Source organism: Aspergillus novofumigatus (assembly GCF_002847465.1).
Source record: "Aspergillus novofumigatus IBT 16806 chromosome Unknown P174scaffold_6, whole genome shotgun sequence".
In the NCBI taxonomy this organism is placed as follows: Eukaryota; Fungi; Ascomycota; class Eurotiomycetes; order Eurotiales; family Aspergillaceae; genus Aspergillus; species Aspergillus novofumigatus.
Window position 1 is genome coordinate 1,028,816 of NW_020194279.1, and position 12,138 is coordinate 1,040,953.

The 12,138-nt window shown below is 52.5% G+C and overlaps 4 protein-coding genes across 4 annotated transcripts; 1 reads left to right on the plus strand and 3 right to left on the minus strand.

The window, feature by feature from the left end:
• Positions 1-1,329: 1,329 nt before the first annotated feature.
• Positions 1,330-3,965, plus strand: P174DRAFT_375177 (uncharacterized protein; the record flags this gene model as incomplete). Its single annotated transcript, XM_024822617.1, has 2 exons — positions 1,330-2,722; positions 2,788-3,965. The coding sequence occupies 2 exons, from the start codon at positions 1,330-1,332 to the stop codon at positions 3,963-3,965; spliced, it is 2,571 nt and encodes an 856-aa protein (XP_024680263.1).
• A 296-nt stretch (positions 3,966-4,261) lies between these two features.
• P174DRAFT_443649 (uncharacterized protein) lies at positions 4,262-6,205 on the minus strand. The gene is made up of 2 exons (XM_024827883.1): positions 4,910-6,205; positions 4,262-4,868 (listed from the first exon to the last, which is right to left on the minus strand). The coding sequence occupies exons 1-2, from the start codon at positions 6,169-6,171 to the stop codon at positions 4,409-4,411; spliced, it is 1,722 nt and encodes a 573-aa protein (XP_024680264.1). The 5' UTR covers positions 6,172-6,205; the 3' UTR covers positions 4,262-4,408.
• Positions 6,206-6,427: 222 nt separating this feature from the next.
• Positions 6,428-8,914, minus strand: sC (sulfate adenylyltransferase). Its single transcript, XM_024827884.1, has 6 exons — positions 8,618-8,914; positions 8,439-8,466; positions 8,186-8,368; positions 7,850-7,995; positions 7,715-7,784; positions 6,428-7,652 (listed from the first exon to the last, which is right to left on the minus strand). Exons 1-6 carry the CDS (start codon positions 8,784-8,786, stop codon positions 6,524-6,526), a joined length of 1,725 nt encoding a protein of 574 aa, XP_024680265.1. The 5' UTR covers positions 8,787-8,914; the 3' UTR covers positions 6,428-6,523.
• Positions 8,915-11,088: 2,174 nt separating this feature from the next.
• On the minus strand, positions 11,089-12,075 carry met16 (phosphoadenylyl-sulfate reductase (thioredoxin); the record flags this gene model as incomplete). Its single annotated transcript, XM_024822589.1, has 2 exons — positions 11,089-11,831; positions 11,892-12,075. 2 exons carry the CDS (start codon positions 12,073-12,075, stop codon positions 11,089-11,091), a joined length of 927 nt encoding a protein of 308 aa, XP_024680266.1.
• Positions 12,076-12,138: the final 63 nt, after the last annotated feature.

A 12,138-nucleotide genomic window follows, 5' to 3' on the forward strand; every position in this document is an offset into this window, starting at 1 on the left:
ATCTGGAGTCGTCGTCTATTATGTACCTCTGCTTGTGTTTCAAGACGAGTCAACCCAGCACATTCCACGGAACAAACAGGAGCATCAGTATCTGAACAACAATCCGCTGGACCATCTGGGTCAGCGTTATAGCAGAGTCTCAATGCTCCTGTTCGCAATGGGGACAGCTGAGATCTCATAGCTGCTTCTTCAGAGTGACCACTAAACACACAGGTGGTAGGAAGCTGGTCTCGCTTAAATGGCACAACTCTCGTACCTGCCAGGGGACTGGGTGCAGAAGCCGGCTCGGTACTGATATTGCACTACCTACTATCAAAAACACTCCTAGTGTCAGCCTCCACCCTGCTCGTCTTTGGATCAACTCCGCGCGTGAGGATTGGACCAGCCCCAAACGGTCCGCGCCCCTTCCGCGTTTTTCGTCCTTTTGGACGATGAAATAATATGAATCATGCGGACGCCCGGACGGAAATGATTCTCGATGAAGTCTAATATATCAAAAGTCTGGTTTTAGGCGAAGACCAATTTCGGGTCGCTGGAAGACCCTTCCCTGTTTACCCACCAGGGCACAGTAATCGAGTCTGGATGACTCCATCTATACTGAAAGTTGGAGTGCTCTTGTCCCCTTGAGTCTGCCATTCATTCTTCTCCTCCAGGGCTTGACGCTCTGTTTTTGTTCGGTCGGTTTGTTCTCATAATGTACCTGTAAGTGCGGATATGAAATTTGCTTTGAGACGAGAAAGTCACTAACAACGTATGATGTCTCAGTGGCTTGGATCAATGGACAGCCAGAGATTCTGTTGAGGTAGCCTGTTTGTGATACTGTGTTGTTCTGCAATACCTCGCAGTCGATCTTCCTTCCTCTCTTTGAATTTCCTCGTTGAACTCTGGTATGCCTCCCTTGATGTGATGACATTCATAATGAAACTATTCCGTGGCATGTGCTCATTTCGACACCTTATCCAGCAGAGGCATTGACTGCCCCTTTAGCCTTCTTTCTCTCTTTACCTTTCAAGCTCAAGCTTGTATTCCTCATCTTCATCTACTGCAGCTCTTCCAACGGCTGCAGCTACTGAGTGTCGAATCACGTGGCTTGTATATATATTCAGCTCGCGGCTACCCTCCTTCGTTACTCTTGATAACGCCTCGGCGTAAGACTCGAGCTGGTCATTCATTCCTGGTGCGCGCTCTATTTACCGACTTGAAGGCGATCGATCTTTCCATACCACCACTTTATGCTGTGTCATAGCCCCTATGCTGGCAAAGAAAGGCTTGACATAGATCATTTACATTCATTACGCTATTCGCAGAAAAGAATTAACAACACAAGAAATGGAACCAACTTCGTTCCAGAGCTCGGACCATGGCTTCCAATCGACAGGCCCAAACGTCGACAGAAAAGGTTCCGTCAAACGGGCGCGACAAATGTTAGAGGCTGGCAGACGTCCGGATATCGCGATGGCGCCTTCGCAAAGTATTCATCCTGGTCCCACCCCCAAGGTCAAGGCGGATCAGTCCCATATGACCCAATGGCCCCTACCAACTGACGGTGGTCTGCAAACGAACGTGTCCGGCACTCAAGCAAGGCTGTTCATCCCAAAAGGGCTCCCTCCAGAGCGACCACCACGGCCTGATGCTCCGTCTCCGTCGGTTTATTCTGAGAGAAGCATATCGGACATAGCACCCAGTCCCCTTCATCTGGCCCGGCCTATACCATCATTCTCGCACCCTTTGCCAAATCCACCGCCTCCCCGTCCACCCTTTAAGGGGCATCTTCCACCTTACGGACCGGATTGTGGTGCTAATCCAGCCCCGCGAGTTCCTATGATGACTGATGAATCATTTAGGCAGTCGACAGCTTCTTCTTTCATGTCCATTCCGTCTATTCCCGACTTTGCTCTCCCCGCCCAACCTGCACCTGCAGAAACAAACCCGGCCCAAAGGCAGCAACAGAAACGGCTTGCCCCTTCAAACGCTGCGAGATTTTCCACAAAGCGCAGGTCGTCGGTCTCTCCGATCCCGGAAGAACTCTCCGACAGTCCAACCATCTTGCAGGGGTCATATGCATCCAGCCGAGTCATTCCGTCTAGCTGGGGCTCTGCACCGGCCGGGTCTGAAATTCTTGGAGCCTACCTAGACGTCGAGTCGGAGGACGATCAGGATTCCCCGTCTAGCGTTCACGAGGGCGATTCGAACCTTGTCAGACAAGCCAGCCTCGGCAAAAGGGGCAAACCATCACTGCGAACGATCCAGAAGCCCAGCAGCCCATCCCCGGTGTCAATGGTAGAAGAGCGTTCGGACAGCGATGTCGCGCATGCCGGAACTGCTTCGGAGAAGATCGCAGCAGGGTCAAAGAACGAAAGACATTCCGTCTCTACAATCTCGACCGATTCGTCTGTACTCGATCCGGAGAAACCACCGATCGTGGTGGACATCAGCGGCCGACATCCTGCACTTCAGAACAGGGACGATGATATGGGATCCCCTCAGAAGGAGTTGGGAACCCTGCCCAAGGCTGCACCAACCATGAGCGACAAGAGGCCCGGTGGCCGTAGACCACCTCGTCTAGATCTCGGGGCTGTTCGAGCGGCAGAAGCCCGAGGCAGTCTCACAAGCTTGCCTGACCTGATCCGGCGCGCCACGCGGCTAGCTACAAATCTTGAGCACGGAAGGACGGCCAGTAGGAATGACCTACTCAATGATGGGAACGGTAGATTTGCGCAAGGTAAGCTACACATTCACTGGATGCATGAAACCGAAACTTTCGAACGAAACTGATACCTCACTCAGGTCATAACGCTCGCCAATCAGGATCTATCAAGGACATCCTGGCATCTTTCCCGCCTCCAGCAGGAACGCCCGAAGTGCGCTCTTCGTGGCCAGATTTCTTCCGGAGAACTCCCATGCAGCATTTACGATCGCGTGAAACGTGCCCGGAAACTGACGAGGAGAAAGGCCATCAGCGCTCGCGCCGTTGCTGTGGCATGCCGCCGTGGTTGTTCATACTCGTCTGCTTTTTGATCATCTGCGTAATTCTCGTCGCTGTTCTTGTGCCCGTCTTCCTGGTCGCAGTTCCCCACCACAAGTCCACCTCTATGTCACAATGCGAAAAGACCGCGCCCTGTGAAAATGGCGGTGTTAGCGTCTCGAGCGGGAGTATCTGCTCGTGCGTTTGCGCGAACGGCTACACAGGTTCTCGCTGCACTGTGGCTGGCGATGCGAGCTGCGTGACGACCGAGATCGTTCAGGACTCGACATCCAAGAATGCAACCATGGGCAGCGATCTCCCACGCTTATTCGAACAGGCGAGCAATAATTTCAGCATTCCGTTGGACTCGATGAGCATCATGGCACTTTTCAGCCAAAACAATGTCTCTTGCACGACTGAGAACTCACTCGTCTCTTTCAAAAGCCTCTCCTCGACCTCCAACAAAGCCCGCCGCACGTCTCTGATGGAAACGGTGGGCGACTGGTTGCTATCCGAAGAAATCGCTCCCGCTGTCGGGGAATCAGTACCGAGTTCTACGACAAGGGATATTCCGACGCAGACCTTGGCTGCTCGCGGCTCGGTGGGCACCCAAAACGGCATCGTCTTCGATGAATCGTACACCAGCATCACAGCAGCTACCACGGCAACTCCGTCCTCTGTTATATTCCCTGAGCAGACCACCAAGGAAACGACCCCGCCCAAACCCACGTCCACGCCGACCCCTCCCGCCATCCCGGACAAGGTGCTCGACTTCTCGCGCATTGCCGTCCTGTACATATTCGAGAAAACGGCCGCGTTCACCGCGGCGATGCAATCCGAAGGCAATATCGAGACGTACCTGGCTCACTCGTACTCGACCTCGCAGAGGGGCGCCTTTGACGTCGACCTCTCGGCTTCTGGCATCAAGGGGAACTTTACGCTCAATTTTGACGAGTTCACTATTACTATGCCTAATGGGACTGTCGTTGGTGGTAATTGACATGATTTTCTTGATTTGACTTGACTGGGATGACCTGTTCTGTTCTTCTATTGTCCCTGGTAATCGATTGAAAGAAAAGCAGCGTCTCGTTTAGTGGATATTGGTGCCTTTCACGCCGGTTCTATCTTTCTTAGTGTATATAATGTTGGATACTCCCTTGCTTATTCTGTTCCTGGGCATGATTGGTTATCGGATCCTGTTGTTTATAGCCTAAGATATTGTGGTTGAGATTTCTCAGCTTCAGCTTATCGTACTCTTTTCTGTGCAGTCTGACATTACAATCTAGTCAAGACTATCCCAAATATGATTCAAGATTTCAATAAAATAGTGTATAGAGAACGGTATACAGACAACGCAACCTTTTGATGCAAGTGAACTCCCGCCTAACTCCGTGTGAATCAACCTTCCAGAGCATGAATCCTCAAAATCAGCAAGAAAAAGCATTAAACAAACAGAGAACTATTGGGCGCGATCCCCTCCAAACCCGACTCCCCGTCGATAATAGGCCAGAGTTTCTTAATCCTATCGTCGAGAATCAACCACTCGGCCTCCCATCGCTTCCGCTCAAGGGCCTTAGCTTCCATCTGCTTCTCGCCTCCGAACCAGGAATGCTTGGCTTTCTCGAGACTCTCGCGTTCCTCTCTTTCTGCCTGCGCGACGAGCTTGGACACCATTGTCTTCCAGTTCTCCAGACCGACGCGGAGACACTCGGCGCAGCGGTGACGGGGGTTACGATCTTCCAAGCCGCCGAGCTCGAGGATAGTGGATTCGGCCATGTCGACTGCGTCGCGCGTCCAGGCAAGTCCCGTTTCCTTGGAGGAGGACGCGTAGATGATCTCGCCGATGTATGTCATGAGGCCTGCCTCTTCGCAGGCGGAGGTGGGAGTGCGGACCGGGGCTCGTCTCCCGATGGGAGGGGCGCGGGGTATTCGGCGGGAACCAACATGGTTTTAACGGAGTTGTAGAGTGAGACGAAAGGGTCTCGGGTTGATCTGGGGATGGATGGGAGGACAAAAGGTTTGGCGTCAGGCGGTGGTGGGGGAAGGGAACGGCGAGCTTTAAGCACCGATGTGAAGATGGACAGGGCAGTGGGCAGATTGCCTTGCCGGGCATGATGTACGGCCAGCGCAGTCGATACCCGCAGTATATTCTCCGACGGTAGCGCTTGGGTGTCGTTCTTCAGGACCCCCGTTTTTGTGTTCACCACTTTGCTGGCGTCCACCGGCGACCCGGCCGCAGCGATATCCATGGCCCAAGCATACATGTCGCGGGCCGTCTCCTGCAGACCCTTATAATCCAGCCAGTCGGCATACGCCAACGCGGCATCAAGCTTCTGCCGCGTATCAAACCCCTTGGTCGTCAAAATCTTCATATAAAACACCTCCGGACTCGGCGACGCCGGCTCGCTATCCTCCTCGCGGGGGACCTGCTTCTGGCCCGCCGGCATAGGCTTGGGCCGAGGATTCGAAGGCCCAACCACATACTCCGCAGGGGCAGAAATCCGCTGCTTCCGATCCGTCAGCCACCCCTCCAGATTCTCCGCGGCCTTGGCCGCACCCATCAGCGCCTGGTGATAACCCCTCCGCCACGGCTCACTCTTAGCGGTGATATCGAACCCTGTCTTTCCCACCCCCTCAACAAGAATCCCTCCCTCCGCCTGCTCCTTGATCCCCTTGCCCTCGCCCTCCGGGTTCTCCAGCCGCTCCAGCAGCTCCCGCAGGTACCCCGCAACCATGGGCCAGTTGGTCATGAGCTTACCGATCTGCTCCGGGTTCTGCAGCGCCTGCGCGGACCGCAGACACCAGCGACTCTTCCACGACCATTCCGACGGCGTGGGCCACTGGTGCTCGATTTCCTCCTGGTAGACGCCCAGCTTGATCACCTGGAACAGTACCAGGATGGCGTAGAACGTCAGGCCGATCCGCAGCCCGCGCGACAGGCGACGCTTGTAGTAATCGCGGCGCTCGGTGGAAATTAACCGCGCAAAATGCTGACGGAGATGGATCGACAGGGGCGGGAGAGGGCGAGTGCTCGCCAAGGGCGACAGAAACGGTACCTGAGGCCGGCCCAGTGGCGGAGAGAGAAGTAGAAGTCGGGATCGGTGTGTGAATGGGCGGAATTGATGGCGGAGGCCATGACTGCTCGGCGGTAGGAGTGGCCGGCTCGCTGCTGGTATTCGACCAGCAGGGACCCGATGTGGTAGCATGCTCTGGCGTTTGGGTGTTGACGATGGTCTTTAGATTTCTAGCTCATTACCTTTCTAGAGAGAAGATGTTGCAGACGCATTGGGACGATCGGATTGTTTGTGTTGTTTGCATCCTATGACAGTGACACATAAGTCACGTGTTATGGACCGAAATCAGATCATGTTGAGATTATGGATCACTCGCTGGACACTCAGGTTGATAATTCTATAGGACATCTGGTCGTATGTCTCAAGGGGAATCAAGGCATTAAATTCACACAGAAACAGTATATTCTATAAACAGATCCTTCAAGTATTTACTCTAAATCCCCAATGGTATCACAGAACAGTCATCCCAAGCGCCTATGCTACTCTAAGAACGGTCAAAGAAGCCCTCGGTCTCGAGCATGAGGATGATCTCGTGGACGATGCTGCGAACGGTCTGCTTCGAAACATCGACGGTGAGATCAGCCTTGGAAGGTGTCTCATAGGGGTCATCGACACCAGTGAAACCCTTGATCTCACCGCGGCGGGCCTTGGCGTAGATGCCACGCTTGTCGGTCTTTTCGCAGTACTCGAGGGGAGTAGCAACATGGACCAGGAAGAAGTTGCCGCCAGCCTGGGTAACAGCGTCACGGGCGGCGTTGCGGGACTCCTCGTAGGGGGCAATAGGGGAGGCGATGACGGCGGCACCGGCGCGGGTGAGCTCACCGGCAACAAAAGCGATACGCTGGATGTTGGTGTGGCGATCCTCGCGGCTGAATCCCAGTCCAGAAGAGAGCTCGTGACGGACGGTGTCACCGAGCAGGAGAGAGACGGAGCGGCCTCCCTGCTGGTTGAGGGTGACCTGGAGAGCACGGGCAATAGCGTCCTTGCCGGAGTTCATGTACCCGGTTAGGAAGATGGTGAAGCCCTGAGTGTGGCGAGGAGGGCTAGACTCGCGGAGGATCTTGACAACCTCGGGGTAAGAGAACCATTCGGGGATGGGAGCACCGGTGCGCAGACGGTTGCGCAGCTCGGTACCAGAGATATCCAGGGTCTTGACACCAGCGGGGACCTCGTCCTTGGGCTTGTACTCATCGGTGTCGGGCAGGTAGGTGACCTGCTGGAACTCGACGACCTCGATGCCGAGCTCCTCCCTGTATTTCTCGACAGCGTGCTGAGCATCGTAAGGGCCGTAGAATTCCTGGCCCTTGGAGTTCTTGCCGGGACCAGCGTGGTCACGTCCGACAATGAAGTGAGTGGCACCGTGGTTCTTACGGATGATGGCGTGCCAGATGGCCTCACGGGGACCACCCATACGCATGGCAAGACCCAGAAGACCCAGGACGGCCATTCCGTTGGGGTAGCGGGGGAGGAGAGCCTGGTAGGCGCGGACACGGGTGAAGTGGTCAATGTCACCAGGCTTGGTGAGACCGACAACGGGGTGGATCAGGACATTGGCCTGGCGAGCGCGAGCAGCACGGACGGTCAGCTCACGGTGAGCTCTGTGCATGGGGTTTCTTGAGACCAGTCAGCTGCGGTTCCGCCAGATTTATTTGTTGGCAATGGGATGATAACATACCTAGTCTGGAAAGCAACAACTCGGTTCCAGCCGAGCTTGTCGAAGTGAACACGCAGCTCCGCGGGAGTGTCTATAACCGGGGTTTATTAGCAATCATTTTCTGTATTTGCTGTTCGAGCGAACGATCGGACGTACAGCGGAGAGCGACATAGTCGTAGTGGTTGAGCTTGTTGATGGCCTCGATCTTTCCTCCAACATAGAATTCCTGAACCTGGTTGTAGAGATACTTGATGGCAGGGTGCTCCTCATCACCGCCAAAGACCAGCTTGGCTTCCTTAGCCCTACGTGATGAAAACGAATTAGCCAGGCCCACTGTACGCACGGATCTCTGATTAAATGGAGCGATTGCTGTGGTCAATTGCAGCGTTGCGTCTGTTGTTCCAGATAAACAAAGCAGGACAATTAAACCATGTTCGCGGTGAAAATAGGACAAGATCGACAGATGCCAAGAAGGAGCAGAATGAAACTCACTTGTCAGGGCGGTAGATATCGTCAATGGTGAGGATGGCCAGATTGCGATCGTCTCTGAAGTCGCGCAGGGTGACGCGGGAGCCGGGCTTCAGCTTGCCGTCATCGATAACGGCCTGGGACACATCCAGGGTGATGGGCATGGAGAAGAGGTTGCCGTCGGCGAGACGGACATTTTCGCAAACACTGGGTGGGGAGAATTGCCGTCAGTATATCGGATGGGATTTATTGCGTGAGACCAAAAGTGAGAGCATACCTGTCATAGTCCTTCTGGTTCATGAAACCTGTATGCGAAGTTCGGCGTTAGCAACCATTCCCAGTTAGACCCCTTCATTAGAATACCCCTCCCTCCGATTCCCCCGCGACAGCCTTGTGCCTCCTCGATAGGAATTGAAGACAATCACTGGTCTCAAAACGATTAATGAGTAAACTTACCCTCCAAAGGACTGAAACCACCGTTCATAATCAGTTCGAGATCGCAAAGCTGGCGCTCGGTGAGGACAATGGCAGGCAGCTGCTCGGCCTCAATCTCGAGCTCGTCGTGGCGGGGAGCATCACGGGCGAGCAGGTCCTTGAGGACACCACCATGAGGAGGATTGGCCATTTTCTGTGTGTGTGTGTGTGGGAGAGAGAGAGAGGAAAAAGAGACAGGAAACTTTTTTTGAAGGTAAGTTATACAAAAGGTGGAATGCAATGGAGGAGGGAAGAGAGGGAGGGGCAGGAAGGAAAAAGTTGGCGGGCAAGAAGACGAACCAAGGAAGACAGACTCTATCTATTAATACTAAACTTCCTTGATTACTACGAACCGTAGTCTAAGGTACGGATGACTACGTAGCACTGGAAACAAAAATAATAATCTTGTCCTGGAGTTTTGATGAGCCCCCCCATAATATTCTCTTCAGTCCTGGCAAATGGCAGTACTCTGTCCGATAGTGGAGCTGGCCTTGTCTACGTCGTTGCGTACCTTTTTCTCACTCGTACATCCTTATTTTTAGTATTGAACTATTAATCTTCTTCGTTCGTCCCCTGAACAATAACGCTGATACAGCGAGTCGGCGATCGTGATATTTTCATTCACTTCATACAACTGTTTCATACTGACAGTTGAATAGGATGTAGAGCCATCATTCGTCATCGATATCGGCCGCCGAAATCGCCGTTACTTAGGTATGCTTCATCGTACTCCATACATTGGTTCGGACTCCGTAATACCATCTTCAATTCAATCTATCTGACTAAAGGAACTGCTACTGCTGACAGTTGTACCTCCGTGGAAATATATCTACCCCTACAAACACCCTTGGATATCCTCCTGAATCGTCAGCGTCTCCTAGAACGAGTCATGATTTTCAGGGGAAGTGGTGTTCTTACGTTGCCTCTCCCCACATCTAAGCCTTGATCCCTCACAGGAGTCATCTCAGCAATAGACACAGAAGTGACAGAACATATGGATAGATGGATAGAGACTCTTTACAAAAGCAGTGAAAACATAGTTCAACTCAGATCGGATCTGTACCCGTCGAAATACTGCAGAAAGGTTGAAACTGCAGCTCTAGAACTCCTTCTAGCCTGAAACGCCACATGCTGCGACCGATAAGCCTATCAACGGCAACTGGAGCCATCACGACATTCTCCGCACAGCTTGCGTGATTGTCAATTTCTTTTTAAGTTTGCTCCTTCTTGGCATCCCTATCACGTGGTCAAACCAGCCCTATCTTCTCGTCCCTACCTTGCCAGTACTGACTGTCAGCAGATGTAGGTTCTTTAGAGACTCGAATTAGTGCTTTATCAGTAACATTGAAAGAAGATCAGGTTAATAATGAAACACAAAACGCTGGAGTAGGAAGGCTTGCGTGACAGGGATCTGACTCGCAGCTCATTCTATGGCCATCATGATGGTCGATGATGGGCTTAATTCGAACCGTCAAGTCCTGGCCTTCAGGGTTAAATAAGAACTCGCTGCTTGTCTCAGTCCAGAGAACGACCTTGCTGAATCGTACTCAACATGACGTTGATTGGGTGCGAGATCTTCGATAGTGCCAGGAATGAGTTGGCGCTCAGCAAGTCAACCGCTGAATGCTATGTGCCGGCAACCTCAGATAAAACAGACACAACGGCAGGATGTCGCTCCAAGTCAGCGTCTCGGATGTTCCATTGAAAAGAATGCTTTGCTATACTCTAGCCTCTCGTCCACGGAAGGATGATCTGCTGCTTGAAGATGGATGAAGGCTAAGATGTATTGTCCAATCAATATAGTGGTTTTCCTGCTGATAATTAGTGATTAGATTGATAAGATTAGATCTAATCACGCCATCGCTCAACCTGCACAAGATGTCAGTACCCCTCAATCTGAGACTCTTAGTCCAGTGAATGCCAACATTCCTCTATCATCTTGAAATCGACTCAGGCGTGGATTTCAAGTGTCTTTGGATTGTCTGTCACTACACTTAGAGCCTGGACGTCACCTTGGCAATGGGTAATTAGTCCGTGGTTAATGGATGATACAGACTCATAGTTTTATATTACATTTGCTTTTGCTCGTTGATGACTGACCCATAGTATGAAGAATGCATTCGATAGATATAGCTTAAACCCAGTCATTCCGCAGTTTAGTCAAGTCAGTTCAGTTTCGAAGAAAATCAATGTTTCTATCATGCTAATCGTTATTATGGATTGACCATATGTCATCCTTCGCCAGATGCCAGTCCTCGCTATGTACAAAACCCCGAGGGTAGGAAACGGCATGGCAAGCTTTTGTACCCATTAACCCCACAATTCATAACGGCATAAATCCCTTGGGCCTGGTGCCTCTAAGGGATGACAAATGATATCAAGGCTGCATGAACTTCGCTAGATGTAACCCGAGAACGCCAGTGAAGATGCAAATCAAGAACAGACAAGAACGTCTACGCAGTGGTGAGCTGGTTTTGCAGCGCCTGCGACAGAGCCTCCTCCTGTCGCTTACGCTCCAGTTCCATCAGGTACTGGGCGTACTTGGAGCGAGGGTTGTGGATGCCACACTCGGTCTTCTCCTGGCCCTTCCAGCGACCGGATCGCTCGTCCTCGTTCTCCTTGACAGGCTGTGTGGAGTGCCAGTCACCGATGCTCTTGTAGCCACGGTCCAGCAGTTCATTGTAGGGCACATCGTTCTCCTTGACGTATTGCTTGACCTGTTCGAACGTCCAGTTGGCCAGAGGGTTGACCTTGATGAGGCCAGCCTCGTCGACCTCGATCACATCGAGATCGCCACGCTTGCCACCCTGACTGCGGCGGCGTCCAGTGAGAACAGCATGAACATTGAGTTCACGATAGGCACGCTGGGCCGGTTCGACCTTGGCAACCCAGTCGTAGAACTGATCGTCTGTCTCCCAGAGCTTGGCTCCGTACTTCTTGGCAAACTCTTCCGCTGTTTCGACACCAGCTGGCTTGTAGATGTGGACGTTGTTCAGAGGGTACCTCTTGCGGACACGGTCAACCAGAGCCAGGGTTTCTGAGAAGTGGTGGAGAGTGTCGAGGAAGATCAAGTCAACCATCTGTGGGCGGGGCACTTGAAGCTTGGAAAGCATGTCAAGGGTGACAAGTCCGGTCAAACCAAACGCAGTGGTCTGGAAGAGATGAGGAAGGGATGTGATGCACCATCTCAAGATTTCTATGTCTGTCAGCTACTTGGCCTACTAGAGAGTCACGAGAAGGGACACACGGTACTAACCTTGAGGCTCCAGGAACTGGAGTTGTCTGTTAAGAAACTGCAGGTGTGGTTTGGTGAAGACAATCTCCGGAGTGTAGACATCACTCGAATCCCCGCTGACATAGCCGGATTCTGTCTGAAGATCTCTGGAGTCGACAGCGGCCTCTGTATCAGAGGTGTAGTTCGAAGGCAGCTTGGCAGGCATCCTGAGTTGTGTTGTGATGGACTTCTCCAATGTAACCAAGGGATAAACACAGGAACGTTGTAC